At 42.4% G+C, this 24577-nt stretch overlaps 2 protein-coding genes across 2 annotated transcripts in view; one reads left to right on the top strand and one right to left on the bottom strand.

Moving 5' to 3' along the window:
- Nucleotides 1–2547, bottom strand: part of T265_04597 (hypothetical protein) — a gene marked incomplete at both ends in the record, with an annotated part of 107152 nt that extends 104605 nt beyond the window's left edge. Inside the window, one exon of the mRNA XM_009169372.1 lies at nt 2287–2547. Within this exon, the coding sequence (XP_009167636.1) occupies nt 2287–2547 (261 nt within the window). The remainder of the gene's footprint in view (nt 1–2286) is intronic.
- The window catches only part of T265_04595 (hypothetical protein), a gene marked incomplete at both ends in the record, with an annotated part of 90207 nt that extends 68319 nt beyond the window's left edge, over nt 1–21888 (top strand). The window contains 2 exons of the mRNA XM_009169370.1: nt 18395–18651; nt 20765–21888. The remainder of the gene's footprint in view (nt 1–18394; nt 18652–20764) is intronic.
- Nucleotides 21889–24577: the final 2689 nt, after the last annotated feature.

Here is a 24577-nt window from a genome sequence, read left to right as displayed (position 1 = left end):
ACTACGTTGAAAGCTTAAACGAAATCAGTCTACTTATTAGATAACAGGCAAGGGCTGCTTGTTGAATACTGCAATCAACCAAACACTAGCGGAGACTTAAAAACCGCCGACAAGTGGCCCATATTTGTCCTCCATATATTCCGGTTATAACCCACTGATTCAGTAAGAATTTCATCAGCCACTTACCGCATAAATATTAGGGGAAGGAGGGAAATATATCCTATGGTAATCAGCATTCACTGCGATTTTGAACACATCAGATTTATTCGGAAATAATCTGTATCCTTCATAGGTCTTGCCTTCCAAAAATATCTCTGGGATGCGCATGATGTCACCTGGATCCAAGAAGATCTCCTCATGCAATCATTCGGTGTAAGACATTTTCGGTACCCAGCTGCCATGCCACCAGAAGGAAGCACGAGGGCTAGAATACTGTCAGGTTGCCCAAGCCTAGAGAGAGGAAATCGAGAGGAAGAGGTAGGGTTCGAACCAGGATCTTTCGGTTAGTAAATGTGCGCTATAGCCGCTGAGCCCGTCCATATATTTTGATGAGAACCGAAAAAATTCAAAACGAAAAATAGTGTGTGGGACGTGGTGTATCAATTTATTAGGCGCAGTTTCAACTTAACATTTCCCATCACGGTCCCCAAAATGAGCTTAAGCTTGAGAAGTTTTCAGAGAACACTATAGAATTTTCGAATGTGGAGTCAAGTAAAGTGTTTCATACGATAACAGCGCTATCCTGTTGAACATTGGGTTCCATTTTGATTCTGTCTTTTCGTTCTCAAATTAACACTTTAGTTCTATTACTAAAATCAGGCATTCGATCTTGCCATGGTTGAATAAGCCAGCTCAACTTTCTGCAAGCTCATGAAGCACTGAAGTTATTCAGCTATTTTACTGTATATAAGAACATACCGACATGAAAACTCACTGACGAACACGAGGACTGTTATTCAGGATGGCGGTGAAATGCTTTTGTCATCAGGCAATAGAAGAAAGCATTGGAAACAAGTGATGTTCGAAATCTCCATGCAGCCAGAATGATTTTTTCCTTTAGGACGTGAAAAACCAGAATAAGTTTATGCCTGATTCACCATAACCCGGAGGTTTGGATAGCGCTGCCCTTCGGTCAGACTTCGAACAACCTCCAGCAGCTTAGTCGTACATCTTTTGGACAGGATGAGTGCTGTCAGGTCACATTTCAGCCACTGCTGCCGACTGAGATGGTCTACTAGCTGTGACGACAAAAATATGTGGTTGAGTTTAAAGACAGCCTTTTACTGAAATGCCAGATGAAAAACATCAGGATGCCAGTCTCCTATAGGGAAAGCTTTTGCGCATTGGATTGAGCTAATTTGATTTTTCCTGCAAGGATTACCAAAGTCATGTCTTAGAAAATAGGTTTAAAAAACATGATTTTTTGTGTAAATTGGTATAAATCAGCTACTGAAAAGGAGGCTGTTGATCTATCCACCGAGGTTGACAATAAGCTTGCAGTTTTTTCGCTGGGGAGAGTTCATCAGGGTTTGGTTGCTTGGGTGGGTCGGTGGTGACTTAACGTCTGCACTTTACACTTGAACTGGAAACGCTGTCTTGAAGGTTGCGGAAAACTCGACAGCCCACAATCGGGTCTGTTCTTCTTACAGCTACTCAGGTAGACGCAATTTCCGAGTTTTCGTCTATCCTTTAACATTTCATTAAACAGTTACATGTGTCCTCAATAAGTTTTCGAACAACACATGAGTCCTGAGTAGCAAAAATTAAGCGAAGTATTCCATTTAAACGGAGATGGATTATTTTGTTTCATTAAATTCGAAAGTCTTGGATTAGTTAACTTTAGACTAATCTGACGATTACTAGTAAAAGGACAACATAGCATATCCGGTCATCATCATTTTGATCAGAAATGTTTGTAGGCAGCGAGGAGCCTAGGGTCAGATGACTGACTGTCAAATAGCCCAGAGACGTTTGCTTGTGCGGTGGAAAGGGGTTGGGGAGGGATATCCGTGGACGCCGAAATGCGCGGGCAAATGGTACTTATCGGTTGCCCAGGCTGAGGAAGGGGTTTGATTGAGGTACCCCACCTTGAGCCTTTGACTCAAAAGTCTGACCCACAAGGCAATGGGAGGACGTAGGGTTTTGTTCGGGGACCCTGGCCCTAGCCTCTGACTCAAAAGTTTGACCTACGATGCAGTGGGAGAATGTAGGGTTTTCTCTGGGGACCTTGCCCGGGGACGATGACTCAACAGTCTGACTTGCTGGGCTTCAGCGGGTTGACCTAACCCGAGGGCGCAGGGAATAAGGCATTACTGTCTCATTCGTGATGCGGCTGCGCACAGCAAGTGCCTTCTGAGCAGCACCGGGCTCTTTGGCTTTAAAAGTATTTCGACTGTATTGAACAATGCGGCGGCCGTCACGGTCAACCGTTGGGCGATCGGAGTGTGTGGTTTTTGGGGCCGACCTTTTGTAACCCGTCCTTCCTCGGGGGAAGGCAGCATCGCTGCTTCCATAAATATGGACATGCTGGTCGCCTGGTGGAAACATCTTACTGCCTTCACACCCCTGTCGCAGAGGACAGTACGACTTTACCCCCAGACCGCCTCGTAGCACGATTACTCGTAGTACGGGGTGTCGCTACTCTTGGTCTGGCTGCTCCCCTTTGGCCTTCCTGGCATGGTTACACCATGTGGAACTTCGTTCCAGCCAGTATAGCCCGCGGGATCATTGAAGCACTCAAGCCCGACCACCACGTCAAGGTGGCAGATCTAGGTCAGGCATCAGAAATAGAGGGAATGAATTACCCCGAATTGCCATATTGGGAGTTAAGTTGACTCTGCAATAATTTCAAAGTAAAACACGGTGTTCTTTTATCCAACCCGATTTCTGGTCAGTTTGAAGCAACTCCCACAGCAAGGGTGGTGTCTTAATTGACCAATGCAGGACATTGAATAGAAATTCGTGGTTTCTTACTCTTATTGTAGAAATTTCGCAAAATACATTAAAGTTCAAACCTCCATCAAAAGTAATTCTGCCTACATTGTGCTTCAAAAGTCGCTTAGGTAATTCTCTTGGATAGTGAATACTGATTGGCGTAAACTTTGTTCACACGTGTGAAACTTAACACCACTAATAATTGCGAGACCACACATCATTCATATATCGTATGCGTTGACAGTATTTTTCCATAGTTTTGAAAATGTGGACACTCTGTGGTTGGTCTGAGAATGATTTTCTCATGTTATTGTGAACAAATTTAGCTGGTGGTTGTATGAATCTCACGTTCAAACCCTTCATTCCTGACATCCATAACCTCACCATGTGCGCCGCATGAAACACCAGGATTCAGTGTCCGCTACAGTATTATCTGACAAGTCGCATGTCGGTTTCCTGTTTACCGACAATTCAACAACAAACCTATGAATTATTTTTGGAAAGTAAACATTAACTTCCCCGACGATACAAATGCAGTTTGTTTATCCCTAAATACTTCCGTTAACTCAGACGTCCAATCCTACAATTTCGACAAAAGTTATGACGACACCGAATAAACGATCGAAAAAATTCATGGAATTTACGTTCTTTATTGATGAGAAAAATGCCGAAATATATCACGAAACTGCCACTCTGAGAAATTGCAGAGAGCCGCTTAAGATGCGCATAGGAAAACAAACATTGTGGACATGGGATGTGATGTACTGAATTGTACCGAAGCCTTTCTACTTGCAGTAGATTTGGAAGTGCAGATAAGCTGGCAATCAACACATGTTCCAAGGTTTTTAGGATATTACCAGGCTTGTTCACTAACTGGTGATGTTTCACTCTAACTTATAGACTTCATGAGTCCGGAAAAGAATGCCCTCTTAAGATTGGCCTATCCTGAAAAGTAGAGTACTTTTAAGTATGAAGAAGAAACAGATCCTCTATCCTCGCAAATGTGACCGCAATACTACTTTTGGAATGGGAAAATATTGTCTTATGTTTGTCTGATCAGTGGGTGACAACGATATTCGTTTTATTATATTAAACTCTGAATCCTTCAGCTTGGATAATAAAGGTTACCTATTGGAAAAAACAGCAATACGCGCCATCAGTAAATCATACTTTTTATCAACACGCATCTCGGATGGGCACTATTCTATGCTTAGCCTCAAATAAATAAATCTATTTACCTTTTCCTTTGGGGCTTTTCATAAAACAGCTGTCTGGCCAAAATGCATAATTTAAAAACTGGGGCAAGGTATGGGTCATCTGCTTTTTTCATTCCTTTTAAAAATTATTTCCTCAAATGGAGGCATTCTAGCTCACCAGTGATTTGCTAGAATTCCCTGGTGACTTCTGCGTGAATATTACTTTGTTCGTAATTTGTCGCCTAGGACCCTTGATGAGTGGCTGTTGCACAGAAACGGCTAAAACAAATCTTGAATATTTCAGATGATTGCTCCTCAACTTCAAAATGTGAAAAGTTCCCGGGGCCCATTAGCTGCACAGTGCTCTTAGCTGCAAAACCTTTACGTGTGGAGTAAAGCGTTTTGTGCCAGGATGTTGCATTTTGTTGCGTATGTGCTCAAACCAAAATCTATCTTAATCCGAGTTCATATTTTTGCAGCTCACCAAATTTCATTGTCCACTGCAGCGATCACAGCTCTGGCGAAAAAGTCTGGTGGAATAATAGACTGGTACTCTAAATTCAATTTCCCAATTGCTTTGGTCCATCGGGGACACATCATAGCTTTCGAAAATTCGCTTCCATTGTACGAATACTGAGAGCCGAAGTTTTGGCAACCAAAGTTTGGAACTGAAAATATGTCACCTAGAATAACCACTCTTATTTAGGCTGCGCCGCCATAGGCCTGCTGTCCCAATAAATGTATCACAAGGTATTATATTTTGGGTTCTTGTGGCTTTCAGAACTGGTAATTTAAGGATTTGGCGATCGAAGACGATACTTGACCACAGAATACTGGGAAACTAATTGGATGCTGTCGTCCTATGCTCTTAGGTAAAAGTGCTATATAGGTGATTGCTTAATTCACTGCTCAAAAGTCAAATTGTCTCTCTTGATTTGTCATGTTCCTGGAGTATCGAAGTTTCCCGCATGTCCTGTGTTCTATACACGAGGAGAAGTAACAACTTGGCTTCGTTTTGCAAGTGTAATGGTTTTTTTCAAAAAATTCACCAACCCTACTGCCAAAAAATTTGTCTGAATCGCGGCATTAGCGTTCTAGGTTCACAGAACAAGTTGGACTGTGGTAATTTCACTTGCTGATGTAGAACTGTGTGCTTGACTAAATATGAAGTGACTTGTTTAGAACACAGTCTGTAAAAATGTCCGACTTTAGACTTACTTTTCAACAAGAGCACTCTGAGTGATTAATCCCAGAATTTTGTTCTGACAGTCCGAAAATTGTTGCTAATTTTTAAGGAAACCACACAGAGGGGGTGGATAACTGAAAAGAAAGACTAAACTGTGAGTAAACTACAATGGCAAACCAAAATGGTTCGCAGTGACGTGTAGTTGAGCTCTGAGAAAACCACTTCCAGACCACCCACAAGATGCCCGTTTCCCTCGAAGCAGAGAGAAGTAATATCGAAATTGAAGCATTTTAAACTTAATGGAATGGTGATATTTTAGTTTTGGCAATGTGAACAGCGAGTTTGCGAATGGGCATACACGGTGCCAAACGCAAAGCTTATGCAGTTTCAAATCTCTCGGAATAAACCAAAAGTATTAGCAGAACTCACGGTAGTGGAATATCATTGTTGGACACTGATGTTACGCTGTCGATGATGATGATAATTATAAGAATTTCAGCTTTGATAAATTGTTGGCTCTCCCAAAGTCGAACAAGAAGGCGGAAAAACGGATAAAAAGGTCACCATTAGGATGCAAAAAGCTGATTATTTGGTCGGGTTTTTCTAGTAAAACGGCGCTCTGTACCACCAGTCACTAGATATTTAGATACCGGTTTTAGCAAGAATATGCCAAATACTCTGCATGTGTCACACAAGGACGTCATCCCAACTTTGCGTCATTCAATCTGAATCCGACATCACCACATGTTAAAGAGCCCCAGCAACACCCTGTCTGATATCCGCCATTTCAGATTATCAGATCTCTGATTTAAGGGTTGTCACTGGCAACCCAGAGACGGAAGCCTAATATACTTCGGTGCTGAACCAATTTGAGAGAAACTGGCTTTTTGCTCAGGAGGAATTCTGAACTACATGTACAGGAAAACAACACCTTCAATAATAACTCCTTCAACTGAATTATAGTTTATCTATTCTTCGAAACGTATATTGCTACTTGTCGTCACTTGGGTTTTGCTAAACGATAGTAGTACCTCCAGGCTCACACCTGACTTGCTTACATAAGTCTGTTCTTGAGCACTACTTCCGGAGGTACACTGATCCCACAATACAGCCTTAAGCTGTTGGATGCAAATGTGAAAGATCTGAAAATATAACAGGCAGTCTTATAAGCGTTGCGCGTGGTGCAGCGCCAGATACCAGTTTGATATCCATAGGAAATAGCGAAAAAAAATACGCAAAGTTAGCTTGTTTGCGTCCGATGTAACTAAGGGTACCACCTTCAATGATGATTACCTGAATACAAGCTAGTTTCGGAGAGCTCAGTTAGCACTATTCCATATAATGTTTTCTGGTCAAAACGGATATAATATGTTGATTTTAGCGATAAAGTTACGGATTATGGTGATTGAATACGTTTGAGTTGGCTTGATCGAAGACAGCTACACCATCTACCAGTAAGAAGGTTTGTTTTTGTACGAAGATGACAGATTCATGCAGAGGAATCGAAGCCCAAAGAGTTGGACTAAGGGGTTATTCACTGTGTGCCTGGGTAATAGTGCGTGTGCTTCTGAAAGTAGCTGAGACGTGCGAGAAGTACACTGGGCTCAGCGTGCCCTGCAGATGATAACCTGCTTGAACCAGCGTATTTGTGAGTTTTAATCACTGGTTACTACACTACGGAAAAGCTCATATATCAGCACCACGTTGTTGAAATCGGCAAAGTTTCTACCCAGTGTGTCAATTATGACGGTTGCTTGTAATGCAGGAATCAAAATAATCTTTGCAAGTTCAAAACGTGCTATGCTTACTTAGGATACTAGTACACTATTACACTTTCCAGAAATTTGCTGCAAAAAGTTGTCTCCTTTGAATGTAATTGAAAAAACTCGACAAAAAAGATGTTTGGTCTGAGGGACCAGTAGACCCGTATCAGCTAATCCGCAACGATATTATTGAGGCATACTTTCCAGAAGTGTCACTTGTGAAAACTTGGTTGATAAGTGCAACCATGTAAGGATTCTACTACGTAAGATGTATTTGACAGTTTTTATAAATCTGGAGCTCATCACCTGGCCTGACTATCCTTCTAATGTCCACATCGCTGACTGTCGGATAAGTGATGCGGTAACAAGTACTTTTGTGATTAAATTGGACGAATAATTTAGATTGTACATAAATATAACTATACACACATATATATCAAGTAATGACCTCACAAGATCTGAGCTCCAAAGCTTATTTTCACGCGTTCTAAATCCCCACACCTGGTTAGCGAAAGCGGCCTGTTTGTGATTATGGGGGAATCTTATCGTGATCCGAACGGTATTCAATAATCCCAACGAATTATTCGAGGCCCGGATTATTCGCATCATTTTAAACGACCAAAATTAAGGGAAACAACGTATGTTTCAAAAGAGTTCGGTAAGTAACCACTGACGTTACATTTGAGCCAAATTTTAGCTTTTGGCACGCAGGCCTCGCCAAGTCAAGTGAGCAGTTTGCTAAGTTGACCGACTTTTAAGGCATTTGGAGAAACAATCGGCAGAATCTTTATGAGTTAGCACATTAGAGCGGTGTTGAGTGTCAGTTGAAAGTTCTTGTCGATTAATTTGGTTGCCTAAATATTATATCTGATGTTTCGGTATGGTTTCATATCATTTCCACTGGGTTTAGTTCTTGATCTTCCGGTTCAAAGTGCTCGAAATAACCATACCTCTTGTATGCCATATTTAAAATTTTGCTGGCCTGTGTGAGATTGTAAGCACCACGAAGATTTGTTTGGAAGAAGAGTGATACTAAGTGGAATTTCTGGTCAGTTAGGCTTGTGCACTAGGTTGCTTACGTTTATTCCCTTCACTGACAAGCACAAACTACCACGTGAACACTCGACTGATCTAGGACAGTTCTCCGCAAGTGCGTCATTCTTACGCCTTCCGTTTTTGTTCAAACTGAAGTGCGTATTAATATCTGCAGTCTCGTCCGTCAACCTCTTTGGTGGCAACCGCAGTCCCCACCCACCCTGGATGCAAATGTGAAAGATCTGAAAATATAACAGGCAGTCTTATAAGCGTTGCGCGTGGTGCAGCGCCAGATACCAGTTTGATATCCATAGGAAATAGCGAAAAAAAATACGCAAAGTTAGCTTGTTTGCGTCCGATGTAACTAAGGGTACCACCTTCAATGATGATTACCTGAATACAAGCTAGTTTCGGAGAGCTCAGTTAGCACTATTCCATATAATGTTTTCTGGTCAAAACGGATATAATATGTTGATTTTAGCGATAAAGTTACGGATTATGGTGATTGAATACGTTTGAGTTGGCTTGATCAAGAGGGCGGAGACACACTGCACCACCATAGAACTACGGGAGAAGGAAGAAAACCATCTATTCAGAGTATTCCAGAACTATTAATATCCAAGGAATTTTATCAAGGGAAGCTTGAAGAAGACATCTCAACAACAGCAACATCAAGAACAAGCCACCAGACCAGTAGTCCTGCCTTAACATCAAGAATATATCAGAACTCGCAACCAGACTATTGGCTCAAAAAGGAATCTGCGTGGCCCACAAACCGAATACAACCCTAGGGAAATTAACCTCTAGACCGATGGACAACCGAGACAAAACCAAAGACAATGTGATATACCAAATTCCAAAACATTACCAATACCAAATCAACTGCAGCAAATGCTACGTTGGACAAATTGGGAGGAAATTATGTACGCGGATAAAAAACACAACGCGGTCGGCTGGAGACATGACCCCCTGTCCTTGATATCCATACACGAGAACCAAGAAGGCCACAAATTCAACCTGTAAAATTCAAAAAATTTTGGCATACGGAGACACGAGACACGGAAGAGGATTTCTAAATGTATGGTACTCCACGGCATATTCGATCAACCGGTGCATCGAACTGGATCCGACTTACAAATTCTTACGTGTAAAAGACCAATATCTCAACCGGAACACTCGAGAAAGACCCAATATTGGATTTGCAAACAAAGAAACAAGAAACACCTTGAAGTCAAATGAATAAAGGTCACAAGCCGGGACTTGGAAGGACAAAGGTCTCTCCACCATCGACCAGATTACGATGTCAGGGATGCCAAGCTCAAAGGTCACGTGGGCATCGGTAAATGGGGACACAGGACAACGGAGCAACCAATGGAACCAGCCGACCGAACAACTAATCGCGATCAAAGGTCACCCCCTGCTGGCAGCACGTATATTAACACGTAACACCACTCAACACACAACCACTGACCTATCGCTACACACCACTACGCTCCCCAATAAAGCACTGACNCCCAATAACGAACTGTCAATTTTTCCTCGATTGGTGATGAAACGATTACAGTCAAATTGCCCCAGCTCAGCAACAAGCCTCGATGCTCATCCGCACTTCCCTTGTGTGTGTGTAGATTTCCTTAGACATTGTTCCCATACAGACCTAAATGCAGTGGTTGCATTTAGTTTGGAGACACAGACCTCAAGGTATTCAGTAGGATTCTCGGCATTCAGTATGTCCGTTGAAATATAAGCTACTTATATCACTCAGTAACCCAGATGTGCGGCTTAGTACAAATCCGTTGGATCAGATGAATGGCCGGGCAATGTGAGAAACTTCACACTACATTTCCCAATTTAACGAATATACATAGCGTTATGGAACCCTTATCCGAAATGCATCAGTGTTGGCGCAGTAGTAATAAATAAATAAATAAATAAATAAATAAATAAATAAATAAATAAATAGGTATCAATTGTTATCAATCGTTAACTGTCATTGCAAACTAGTATTATTAATTATTATTTATCATTGTTATTGTTAATCATTAATAATTAGTCGACCGGTTGTTGATCACGCGGTTGTTGATCTGTTCGCCGAGTTTGGCAACTGACCTGCAAACGTTTCGTCACCATAAGAGGAGACATCCTCAGTACGCATTCAGGTGAGTGGTTGGTCCGATTCCATGAACCTAAAATCTGTGGTGAACACTCATCTGTGGTCATCTGGTAAGGATGGGGGCCTCATCTGTGCTTAAGCTGAATATCGCTTTCACGACAATAGGAAAAGGCCGTATTGTGTCAAGATTATTCATGTCGTTTATATGTATTTCGGCCAGTCGTGGGGTGTCCTAGAGTTTTCAGCAAACGTATGAGTAGTGTGCTTCGTCTCAACCACTTGGAGAAAAATATAGTTGCGCAAAAAGTTGATTTTTGGGTTTGGATTTGCGAATGAATCTATTCATCCAGGTCATTACGACATCCATAGTTCTTGGTGCATTAATCTTTATTTCGACTGCTTCACGCAACAAATGTGCGGACGGCCTTCACAATTTTATAAGTAGAAAACAAATGTCAAATATTTTCAAATTACTTCTGCTGTGCTGAACAAAACCGTACAAATTTACGGATACAGGACGGGTACTTCGGTTTTGGACAATGCTTCTAGGTACCTTAAGAAGATACGGTTTTCAGTACGCAGGTTGTTGAACCAAATAACTGTACCTTCAGGGACAGTTTGAATTGTGGCGTGACTCTAGCCACGGTAGGCACAGGCTGAGCAGCTGGCTACATTGTACGGGTCTTTGGAAAGAGATCTCCATAAGGGCTTACGAATTTCTTTGGTGAATTATCATCATTTAAATGTTGTACAATGAAAAGCAGCATTGAATACGTGGAACTCTCGTTTTATTTCTTTATTTTTATGGCTTTACTCATCGTTGTCACGTTGGTTCTGCACTCGACTAACAAAGCTAATGATACCCTTGGTGTTTGCCGAAATTTAGGCAACCCAGCATAAAATGGCAACCCACAATTTGTCTGCTGACTACAGATATGTGTCCAAAAATCACGCGACCACAGCTCGGTGTCAAGCAGTTAGTCTCAGATACGTGCAATCATTCTGTGTGTGCAGAAGTCTTAAATAAGAACGGTGGTAAACAAACAAGAAAATGAGAAAATGGATGCGTTCATTAGAGGGAGAGAGATGCAACAGGAGTATGTAGAACCCATCACCTACGTCAATTCACTCTCTACCCTAAATTGTGTTACTCAGATTCGAAACAACCGATGTGATCAACACAAGGTCAACAGCGCAAAGATAGGCGAACGAGTAAATATTTAAAGCACTGTGATCCTCTCATCATTGGAACAAGGCATTACCAGTACAAAGGTCGCTAAACACATCCATATCGTACATTTCCGCCACAAGGCGACATATACATAATCCTAAATCAGCATAGCCGACCAATGAAAACAAGGCAGTTTTCACATGTTTGCACTTTGGTGACATAAGTGGTTGGCTCGATAGGCCCGAACAACGACCCAGCAACTGTCCTCGTTTTGCCGATCGATTGGCCCGCCCGTCAAAACTTCCCAGTCAGGTAGCACCACACATGCTTGAAAGATGCTGGCCAGCTTTTGGATTAGTTGAGTGTGGTTGTGGTATTTATAGAAATCATGCTCACATCACTGTTGTTTGAACAGTCTGGGAACAATCACTCTAGTGAATAGTTGTTGCTGGTGGTTGCGGGTTCTAGAATTCACGTCCACGTGCTTCAAGTTACTCTCCACGAATTGCTGTTCTATCAGGCCAGTAGAGAGAGAGAAATTAACTATTTGCTAATCATTACAGTGTGGTGAGGTTATCAAGTAAGTGATTTCTTCAGAAACAGTGCCATTAATATCTAGTTCATTGAGCTTGATGATGTAGGATAACAATCCAATCAGAAGAAATAATGCCTAAATTTGAGCCTACATTTCAGCAATTCCTTCACTAAGAGCTGAAAAATTGGAGGGGTGGTGGTCACGGTCTTAAGGTTCTAACAATTGGAGTCTTCGAGTATTGCACCAGAAGACCCAAAGGCTGTAAACACCTTAAAAAGTGTGAACATTATTTTGAAAACGGAGGCTGATCGGGGTAGTTCTTGTGATTGTTCACGGGTCGGATAACACCTAGCTGATGGACCTTACTGACAGATTAACTCTGAAAGAATCAATTTCCTGGCTAGTAGTTGTGAGGCCGGTGGTGGGTAAGTAACCACCTGAGACGAGCTGAGCGATGTCGGCTGCATCCTAGATGTACAATATACTAGCTATTCCGCGGGTTGCCAAGACCTCACAGGGAGAATTTCTCCATATAATCCTCCAGACTAGTGTTCGTAGTGTGATGAGAATTAAGAAGTTTTGGTATGGATTTCCTCCTGTAAGTGAAGCCAATCTATACCTAAAAGCCAAGAAGCACATGCTCCTCCTAGCGTACGTTCTGTATCCCGTAAGCTAACCGGATTCGTGGGTCGGAATCTCGAACCCTTCGCTGTCTGATTGTACACGTATACGTTGGTCACAGATTGCCCCTTGGAAACAGGCGACATCTTTGTGTGCTTCTGTACAAACTGGTTACGTACTAGTGCACCAAAAGTGGTTTCTTTAGAAATAGCTGAGGGGTTGTTATTGGCAGACAAACTGTTGCTAGGACTGACACAAATTACAGTGGAAAAAAGGCTGAAAGCATAATGACATACGCAAACACCAGTTACTTGGTTTGGTGTTCAGGAATTTAGACTAACCTTCTAAGGCCATGTGACGTACAAACCTGGTATAAAACTAAGATTGCCACATACGAGTGGCCAACAGACAGTGCTAGAATTCTGATCTAATCATAGGCCCATCCCAGGGCTTTATTTACCAGTGCACAGAATAAACTGATGGGACAGCGGCTCGCAGCAAACCAGAAACATACTTTTAGCTGATGGATACCCGGTTGATCCAGTTGGGCTGCGCTTACGAGAGACTCAAAAGGTAATAGGGGCTGCTGGATCATGCAAACCAGGGACATCTAAGATTGGAAAGTTTGTGCGCTGCATTGACGCACTCGAAAGACCGCCGCACCGTAGTTGGAACCAGGAACTATGCTTACAAAATCCAATGCAGCGACTGTGCTAAAACAGGACTGGTGGAGTGAAAAAGATAATAAAAAGAGCACCGAGAAACGAAAATGGATATCGAGCGCTATTCAAAGGCTCAGTATTGGTCGGATATGAGCTCAACACTTGAGAAGACGTCGACTCAAAACATCTTGAAGTTTTGAGGTAGGAACTACTATTCACTCAACGGCGGTGCGAAGCACTTCAGTATGAACTAAACAAAGTGCGTGTCGATATCATGTTTAGGTAAATCGAGCTGACGAGTAGCGGGATGCACTTGAATAAAGTTTTGAAAAAAAGGGACTCGGATCCAAAGGACAAAGTTCAAATGTGGCTAAAATCCACGTAATTTTTCCACCCCATAGCTTGGCAGTCTTACCAACTGCCAATTCACGGACCGGCTGAAATTTCTAAATCACATCACGGAAGTGTAAGGAACTGGAGGATTTCACATTAAACCCAAACATGTGATAACTTTTTAGTACCCAACCTATCGACCGTAGGATTTAGACACTCATGTCAACGTACACGAACTTTCTGTCAACATTCGATAATGTTTTGTATCCTGGATGAAAAAGGCTCGCCCCTAAACCTCGGCTTTTTCAGTAATTCAATCTGCCTGACTGTTTATATTGGAAGCAAAAAGCTGCGAAGAAATAACTCCTCCAATTTCCAAAGTATACGCGTTTGCAAATCGGGATAGTATTCACAAGAGGCTCAACTTCATTCCAGTTGGCCCTCTCGTTTATGGTAGCTATCGGTCGGATGTGCTTCACAAAGACCTCACGCGTGTCGGTCAATGCTAAAGACTCTTCGACAGCCCACGACCAGTATGCCTTTCTTGGGGCTTCTCAGGTAAGCGCAGTCTCCGAGTTACTGTCAACATATTGTTCCTCACGCGTGTCAATGCTAAAGACTCTTCGACAGCCCACGACCAGTATGCCTTTCTTGGGGCTTCTCAGGTAAGCGCAGTCTCCGAGTTACTGTCAACATATTGTTCCACCTGAACCCCAAATTGTATACAACTCATCATAAACGAGATACCCTGCTGGATATCATTTGAGTTGCAACTGGCTTTATTTTGCCATTTGGATACAATTTGATGACCGAACGGAACATTAGGTTGATGGGAACCTGATGACTGAGCTTACTTGATGAGTCTCAAGTAGTGGGAAACCTGTACTGGGATGACAAGGGGATTTCAGCAACCCTATGAAGAACGTATTATCAGGTGTTCTTGTGCTTTTTTGCCAAAGGGTATTCTAATCAATCAACCATCATATTCACTGTAGATCAACCGCAAGATGCATTTTCCAATCTCACAGTCCAAAGTTTTCACAGCCGATTTACGAAAACCAAAGGAAGAAAACAAGACAATTCTTTATTAAACCAAGATAACGGCTGACAGACATCAGGCTACAATGAATAACAGTCTGATGACTCTTTAATAGTAGCACAGTAACCGCTGGGTGGAACAAATGGTATATTCTTAGTCAGTAAACATGCCTCATTATGTAGGCTCTTACGAAAAAAATCTAGCCTGCAGGCAGATCCTTGTATTCAGAATAAGAATGCTATGGATGTTGCTGAGATTTTACCCACCATCGCCTGGGTTGAAAGAATTTTACAACATGGACAGAGAACACCCTACAGTTGATCAAGTCCAAAAAAGGAAGCCCACTACAAGGATGTTGAGTTGATTGGTCATATTGGAAGAAGAGTGAACAATTGTCCAACTACAAGTCATTCTCCGCCTGAAAAACGGGCCATTTGCTTTAAGCCTGTTTTCTGGTAGCTCCACAGCCTTTGAACGTCATATTTTAATCAGCTTCTTCACGTCAGCTAGCATCTGCACAAAAATATGCTGTCACTGTAGATCATAAGCTGAACTATTAGAGGTGTCTACTTGTGGAGGATGCTCAATTGATTGGGCAACAGACTTGCCCATAATCACACAATTACTATCAGTTGTACAGTCGGGCATAGAACACACTGAGGTACTACACACCTCAGCTGCCGAAGAGAATACCAAATCAACCGTATGGTTGTACTTCGAATTAGCTATGGGAACCCTGTTGCTTCAATGCAAGTCCAACTCCCTCAACTATACTGTGTTAGGTTAGATTTTCGTGGTACTTTGAAGGCTACTTTTGCTGCGAGTTCACTGTTGCCGAAGGAGAACGGCAGAAATATATGGAAAACTGTCTTGAATTGGTCTCAAATTCAGCTACTTTCCCTAGCACGGCTACCACTCAATAAAATGAAGGATGAACTCTACCAGTTCAGCTATAAATCTAAGCTTTACTTCACTCAACCGAAATTAGTTTCAGGTCGAAAGACCAAGACCTAACTGGGCTGTTCGTCGGGTATTTCAGTTAAGTTGCTGAGGAAACTTCAACGCACTCAGGCATTTCATCAGTTCTTCAAAGACGTCATCCTCTTTTGAACACCCATTACGCAGGGGTCCGTGTTCCCGGCCATGTTTCTGTAGTACTTTTTGTTTCTGGATGGGTAAATTTTTCCTTTAAAAGGTCCGCGAAGTTAATAGACGGAGGTGTCTTAGCAATTACTACACCAGATATTGAAAATTTTGGTAAGTCACATATCCCTAAAAGGGTACATGACATCAGTTGTGAAATTCAGCTAGACGCTGTAACAACTTTCATTCAGTCCCGAATCTGGTCAAATGAGCAGAACAATGACTTCGAGTGTATGTATTTTCCTGATTATGCGATAAAAAAACGCCATGCTGGCCCGTATCTTCCGTCTATTTGACTCATGGACGAACCAGTGGCACAATGAGTATGAGACAATTGCTTAAAGTCTGCAGATTTAAAAAGTGCTTTTACACTACTTATATCCCACGATGGAAAATGTATCAAATATCGTTGCAACGGAATCTCCTGGTATCCTCTGTGTCGTACATTATACGAAGAAGTTTCAATTTTTAGTCGAATAAAAGAAACTCAGTCCAACATTCAGTTCCTGGCCCCACATCACTTACAAATGATCTCGCAGCACTCAGCAGTTTTAGTGAACGATGCGTTAACTGCCAGTTGGGGGGCTGCTCCACTCACAGCAGATTTCCAGAACGCTTTTGGTCTGTGTGATTGCAACTCAACTCTCCGTAAAGATAGAATTTCTCGAAATACCTGCAGAGCTTGTGTTGCAAAACGTGTTGAACATGTAACTTTAGAACTAACTGAACCTAAAATGGAAGGAAGACTCAAACTTCAACTATTTAGGATGGATAGGCAGGATCTCCGAGGATATCGATTTTCGGCGGTATCGGTTTAAGAGTGTGCTATCCGGGAGTGGACAACGAGTTTGCCAATACGAGCTTAATCAGCCGTCATTAAATAGTTTACCCAAAAAATCTGGGTGAGACATGAACCATATCATAATAAAATGCTGGTCATTTTCAGCAACCGCAGGTCTGCATGGTCTATGAATGAAACTTGAAATAAGAACGTGATGCATCGATCATTCTGCTATATTCATCTGACGTAAACATGAGTGTCTTTTGTTTTTTGTGGTCAGAGGTAGCAACTTTCCCGCATAGATCAACTACTGAACACAGTCTACGCAGGTGACACTTTTAAGGTTGACAAAAATGTGTCTGTATGTCATCTTTGTAGATCGTTGGCGATGCGGGCCGTCAGCCCACTCAAGCAAAACACCTTTGGGTGTAGTAGTTCATCTGTCCTCACACACAACTGTCCGCGTTAAAACACTGCAATATTAGGAGTGACGAGGCTGATTGGTGATATTTACCTCATTCTACGATAACCATCATACAGAGCAAACACAATAACGGCGATTTTACTTTGAAATCGAGTGTCATGTGGTCGCCAGAGCACCGAATGCGTGCACTGCATGATACATCTCTTTAGCTTTCAACGTTTGCAATGCTGAGCAGTATCCATCAGCTAGATGCATTGGTCTCTTTACGACTGGTTCTCTCCTATCCTCCATAAGTTTGTATTTTCCCGAGTTCACATAAATTTTTTGAAGGTCTCTGCTGGTACATGTGAGTGGAACGCTTGTGGTTCCGTTTCAACCTGCAGTGGCACAGCATGCTATGACTGTTTGCAACTGTAGAAAATTCGGGTATGACTGTCAACTACCATATTTCTGTTTGACAAGGCAAAACTAGCATATAACCTCTCTCCTGACTCAGAATGTAGAGTGTCATCGTAGTTTGTTGGAGGTTATGAATGGCAGATTCTGTACCCGGTTTTGCCGGTCGCTAGTTTTCCAATCACTGGACACCTGTACTTACACACGCATTTGGTTTGGCATGGACGGACGACTTTATAAGATCCAAATATGATACTGCATGAAATTCGTTGGCCTGAGAGACATGGAGATTGGTGAGTAGACGTGTCGAGGTTTGCGAAAGGCAGTTATTCAGCTTAAATGTGATGATAGAGACAGGCACTGACAGCAGCTAGTTGTTTATTGGTGAGGTCCCGAGATCGCGCTGAGTTTCAGCACAACGTCCGAGTTCATCCACAGCCCATTAGCGCACTGTCGAAGTGTTAATGGATAGTCGGACATCGTGTGATGTATAAAAATTGAAGATTCGTTTGGTTGTTAAAATGGACTGGGGATTTGGTCAGTTCCACTAAACAAGGATCCCCAACGGAACTGTTTTACCAGGTCCCACTACTGGTCGTATTGGGGGATGACTGCATCCTGTTTTAGATCAATCGATGATTGATCAAGGCAACAAATCCTGGTGCGGCAATACGACAATATCAGCTTGAGACAAGGTTGGTCACTGGGAAGTGTAGTCAGTCTGTCTTCAGAATCTGATGTCAAACAACATTAGCAACATGAATATATTCACTAGCATGTTCACCATAATGAATGAATAGCGAGGAGATATTAGATAAACAAATCCTGCCACCGAATGAGTGTTTCCTCTTCCTGCGGGCCTTTTTAACATCTCTTATTCGATCCACCGAGGTGTCTTTTATTCTTAAAGGAACGCCAAACCTCTTAGGATTCTGAATGTTCTTAAACGATGGGTGCCTCTTAGTGAGAGTCCCACAGCCGAGAGTGTTTACTATACGCACAACCACCAGAAAATTCGTTTGCTTCATACATAATCATTGCTCTCAATAAATTTATTTCAAGTGTTTATGGGCAAAGTTGAATCATACCGCGCAGAAGGAGACAAGACCCGATTCGAAATACGCATCAGAGAGACCTGGCGCGTGGACGGAGCTGCAGGACATTTGTTGCCGAAGAAGCCCTCACACAGTTTACCGCCTTTCCCCGTGTGGATACAAAGCCAGTTGATTGGCGGTGACAACCGAAACCCAGCCATCCGATGCCTTTGTCCTGAACTGAAAACGGGCGAATCCTATCTTTTCTTTACACAGCCGTATGAGGTAGGTTTATGTGAGCCGCTTTCTATCAAAACAATTCTAACACGAAAAAAGTACGACTTGTATAATATGTCTTAGAATACACATCACTGCTAGAAATCGCCGCTGCAATTCAGTCATAAACTTTCGCATCCCCTGTGTTTGGATGAGCACCAAACATATGTGCACAAACTAAAAGGGTCTTAGCAGAGAGGATACGGGTGTCCACTGGGTAAACCACTCGGGACAATCACAGTATGAATGGTTCATAACCAGGACCATCCCAAAAGACGAACACGTTGACATGAATCAATAATATGAAAGCTTTACAGGGGATAAAATCTCCTTAGAGGCGTCTCTCTATGTAGGACACTATGTAGAGTAGAGACCAGCCCACCGCTAAGATAAGCTGAATACCACAAGGTAGCCAATAAGAAACTGAATCAGAACGAACGCAGAACAATGACCAATGTAAATATCAGATGACCAGCAGAATACTGAAAGTTAAATCAACCGATGAGCTACCTGTGAAATCATTTTTGTTTGCAAAAAAACAGAAGTAAACCTTGGTGGGGATACACTCGTTGTTCTCGGGATATGACAATCAAGATAACCTTTCAGTATTATGCGACTAGTGAGTAAAGCATATGTTCACTTTGATACCATCAGACAGCCAAAAGGTTCTAAGGCCAAGGTGGCCGTAATGCTCAAAGCATTGCGAGTGAACTTCAGTAAGGGCAAAACAAGGATCCATGACGTGTAGAGATTATACACCTGATTGATAGAACAGCTCAAGTACTAATGACTGGAGTCATTCATCATGACAGAAGAGAGTTTTTCTGTGAGATATTAATACTCGTTATAAAAATTTTCAATTTACCTTAATACATTTCGTGAAATTTTATGAAAAAAATCTTTTTCGGGTCATGAACGAGCAATGCAGGAAAAAATGCGTTTAATATTCTCCGATTGTTTTCCGAAACACCCGTAACCTTAATTTATTCAAAACAGCTGGTCCGGGTCATCCGGAGATAAATTAATTTACCGCGTATCGATTGTTTGCAAGAAACTGAAGCTCCACTTTGACGCAACATGTGATTCTACATACCATAGTTCGGTTCCGTCTTGGAAAGCGGGAGTAAACGGACCGAATAAACACTAAAACATTGCTTAAATCTTCGATCCCTCGGAAATCATGATCTGAAGTACGCAAAACAAATGAATGATACCTTAGGAAACAAGCATTTTACCTCAAATGATGTTTGACTTGTTTGGATAAGCATTCGGCTGGTGAAAACTGACTAAGTGTGAAAACAGGAATATACAGAACTGGTAGGGAAACAATCCATACACGAATCAATACATGGCTAGTGTGTGCAGTCGCATCGAATGCTGAATATGCCCGTTTTCGGCTGTAGTCCATACCACCATACGCACAAAATAACCAGACGCAGGTTCATGCAGCCCTGGAAGTTACGCATCCTAGCGGAAGCAGTAGTCCCTAGTTAGGCCTCCGCGAGCAACTGACTGGGAAATGACTGAGTAAGGAAACCAGCACTGATTTTTTAAATAAGACTACGGTTAAAAGCAGAGATTTACGACGGTACTATGGAATACAGAATTTTCTGTTAGCATTTGTTCATCTTTGCCAACGGGCGGCAAACCAATGTTTGGCACTTTTTCACTGAGTACGGAAAGAATACAAGGATTTTTTCTACACCCAACTACCAGCAAGGAAGAACAACTTGCCATTTTGGGCAATTGCTCCGTTTTCTTGCTAGAGTGGCCCATTTTTGTCTAGAATTGAAATCGAATTTCAGTATTCCCATTTGTTCAGTAGGTTTCTGGCGACAGAAAAGCTTTCCGTGGACTGTACAGAAACTGTCTGGGCGAAACCAGCTGAACGCCATTTCTTTCATTTGTTATCATCCGGTACTTTGTTGTCTTTACGTATTATTATATCTTTGCACTCAGTCAGCCTCGTATTAACACAAATGATCTCCATTCATGCAGGGCGGTATATTGAAAGATTACGTTAAGTGAGCATCCCACTCGGATCCGTCCAACATTCAGCTTATCATCTGTGATGAAATAAAACAATGCATAATCCTATACGTTTCAAAACGTTTCCTCGCAGATTCCACACGGGAATCGAATGGAACTGATGTTGGATCCCAGCAGTATTATCATTCCATGGCGCGAATCTTGGCGCCGACGACTGAACAAGTTTGTTCGAAGGGCTGCCAAAAACCGATGTAACTTGAATGTGAATAGGGTCAATAGTGGGGACTCGATGCAGTCCAAACGGGCTCAAAAACTACAATCATCCGATGGATATCCCGTCAACCAACTGGCCAATGACAGCCCGTTAAAATTCGCGCAAACAGCTGGACGATTTTACAAACAACAGTATGCGAATAGAGGCCCACAAGGTTCGGATCCTCATACGGTCTACCAAATGGATACAGACCGTGGACTCTCCAGAACGTCTGCAACCGGGATAAGTCAAACTCAATTTACGTACTATCACCCATACGCCAGATATCCTCATAAAACTATCTAGACTGTGGGACAAAACTCCCGGTTTGTATGTTGTTTCCGGTAAGATTCGAAGTCATCCGTTGGAGGCAATATACCACCCAGCGACTCACCTTGCCATCACTCAACTGGCCCACGTACTAATTAATATTGGGCATTCTGTTTTTGTCGTTTTTCTTTGCACACAAAACAGACCAACAGTTTTCGAATACGCCCAACGCAACAGGAAACAATCATTACACCCCTGTTTCTTCTCACATATATACTCAGCAAGCCTCATATCTAGTCAAGGAAACGTAAGCATAGTCTTAACTTGACCTTAGTATGGAGTTTTTCGTTTTCAATCCCCGTTCTCCCATTGTTGCCATCGTTGCTCCTGCCAAACAACCATGAACCATTGTTTTATTCGACCTGTTTCCTCTTCATCACTAAAATGCCTAACTTACACCGCAACATTATTTTATCCCACAAACTGATACCACCGTTTGTGTTGTCAATGTTGTACGCACGAATGTAAACACACCTGAAATTCCAATACCTCCGCATTTGATTCAACAAGTCTCGGAAGCTCCATCGTGTTTAAAGGATACGTTTGGTATACGGACGATGAAGAACCATCTTCCAGAGCCGTTAACCACGGCCGTTGTCGGTCAGACACATGTCCAATCCCAAAAGTGGATATGAGTATTCTAGGTCACCTCAGGGCTCTTGAAACCGTTTTCACACTGAATCACGCTGGGCAGGAATACAAGTTGAAATCATGTACCCTGGGAAACGGCCTCTTTTTTGAAAGTAGGGGAAGTACTCAACATCTATCACAGGTCACCTGTTGTAGCCTTCTCAAAGTTCAAAATAAAGCAATAAAACCCAGTTTGAACTGGAACTATTTTCAATCGTTATTACGGCTTCAGTTACGGAAAACTCATCGTCTGGTGTTTTCTCAGTCGTCTGTATCCCGTTCGCCATCCCGATGTAAATTACACATGCCACTAGGCGTGACTGTGTTGACCATCAGCTATCGAGTCCGGTAATAAAAAAGTTCGTTTTCAATCAACCATTGCATTATGGCAGTTAAATTCATCTGTAGGAAGTAATACGAATGTGACAAATACGAGTGACATGGACTGGCATCCACTATGCCAGTCTAAACTGCACCTTAACTTATAGGGTCGCTCTCACGTTCACCGATACTCCTCATGCATAGAAAAACCTGAAAGTTAATGTTTTTGTGAAGGCATCTAAAGAAATGCAGATTTGAAAAGACGATTTTCGTGCCTCCAATTCATCCCCAAAACCGTTGTGAACAACTCCTTCGGCGTCTTCCTTGACAGTAAAGTGGCAGATGGAGCGTGACGGACAACTAAATGGATGTGAGAAGTGTGACTAACGTTAGACAGCTGGTCCTTCTACCAGACGTGCCTCATGACCGATCAGGGTGAATTTAGATAGCACTTTGGATAATATGGTCTCGAAGGGTCCATACCAATTATCCGCTTGTCGAACAGATTGGAAACTCGCACAGAACTGACCATGTTCTCGTTGAACGGCATTGTTTACGGAATTTTTTTTAAAACATCTGGCCTTTCGATGCCAAAAGGAAACATACATTCTACTATAAGGCGTAAAACGAACTACCGAAATTGTGAAGCACAGGCGGCCATATTTTGTTGATATTATGAGACCTGGAAATTTTAGTCCAGTGAAGTCAATCTGTGCCGAAAAACAGTCCACAGCTGTTTCATCCTTAGCTGGAATCATCGGAAATCTCACGAGCATCGAACCCGTGACTTGCCGGCTAGTAGTTGCGCACTAAAGCGCTCGAACACGGGTGGTTGATTGGTGTGATAAACTTGTGGCTAGACAGGATATACCGCCAGTCATCCTTAAATCACGGAATTCATATCATGTGGTCACGTGTTGGCAAGCCAGTCAACACGTGATGTGAGAATTTCGTGAATGAAGAATGGCCCACGCTACATCACGCTAAAGGTATCATAGTTCTATCCAATCTGTACGCTGGCTGCCACGAAAGTAAGCCTCTCAAGACTTCCGTGTTTTATGGCGTATAGCCTTTGGCGGCTAATTAGAAAAGCCAAACTCGTGAGTGCATAACTTAGGTGTCCGCATCAGTATAAGAAACAAATAAAGAGATGTAACTAGCCACTGGTTCGTTTGGACTCAAGCAATATTTTTGCGGTAACAAATTGATCACGAAGCTAGATGCAGCTCAGCTCGCGTCTAGCCACATCGGTCTTTGATACACAGAATGTTGCTGGCTAAATGGTTTCACGAAAAATGACACCGATACAGAAACTTTCCAGGGGCAGAGATCCACAAACCACTGTATTCTGGAGCATGCAAGCATATTATTTGACGCTCCATTTGACTCACATTGCCTCTCTATACGACAAGAGGTATCTACTCTAAGAGCACATCCGAATTCTCTGTAACAATAGATCTGGTCCTAAGTGTGATGTAGGCAATCTAATAAGCCAACAGCACACAAAATTCCTCCATGTAATTTACGCTTCATCAAGATCCTTACCATCAGCAGCGCACAGAGGCTGACATAAGTTTTTACCGATGACCTGAGAAATAAAAGTAAATAGCTACGCATTGAAGACGGTGGCTGACGTCCTTTGATGCATAGATCTGTGAGGCGGCAGTAGACCTTTCACTGGGGAAGTCGGGAGGTGGTGTGTAATGAAAGCAACAGCTTGGTTGGTACAGATACCCCGCTAGTGCGGCGAGGGTTTTCGCCTACTAGAGGAAGGATATAATTGTTAAAGTACCCCATTCTGCGAATACTAATTCATTATGAACAGCACCAATGAGGACTGAATGAAACCGTCTGAACCTCGTGTCGTTTCCGGTTTCAATTAATAAACTTCGAAAATTATTACATTTTTTGATAGACCCCAATCGGCTGAATGCGCTGCATAAGTTTTAGCTGAGGATCAGATCGACCGTTTTTAAAGTTCTCCAAAACATCTTTCCTATTGGCGCCTTTCTGAGTGAATTGCTGAACCGTCTACTTCACTTATCGTTTCACGGATCACTGCTTACCTCTGATCACTCAATCGTACCAACTGGTATAAGAGACGGTTGTTTCCGTTGGCTAAGGATCTGTCCATCTCAACTTGTATTGTCCATCAGAGTTCTAGACTCTCCACTATTTTGTATTTGAGAGATCCGCGTGCATTGCCTGCACGTATAAATTTCCTAGCATCAACCAGGGATGACGGTCCTGACGATTTCATTGGGTAAATCGGATAGACACATCCGAACGCCTCCAGCATGGCTTCTTTTAAATATCACCATGTTTTATCGTAACCAGCAATGCGGAGGGCATTTGAGCTAGCTCATATCAACGCTGCCAAACTACGCTAGTACTTCAAAGGTAGTGAGCTGA

This window comes from Opisthorchis viverrini, assembly GCF_000715545.1.
Source record: "Opisthorchis viverrini unplaced genomic scaffold opera_v5_77, whole genome shotgun sequence".
In the NCBI taxonomy this organism is placed as follows: domain Eukaryota; kingdom Metazoa; phylum Platyhelminthes; class Trematoda; order Opisthorchiida; family Opisthorchiidae; genus Opisthorchis; species Opisthorchis viverrini.
This window is presented reverse-complemented; position numbering and strand designations above follow the sequence as displayed.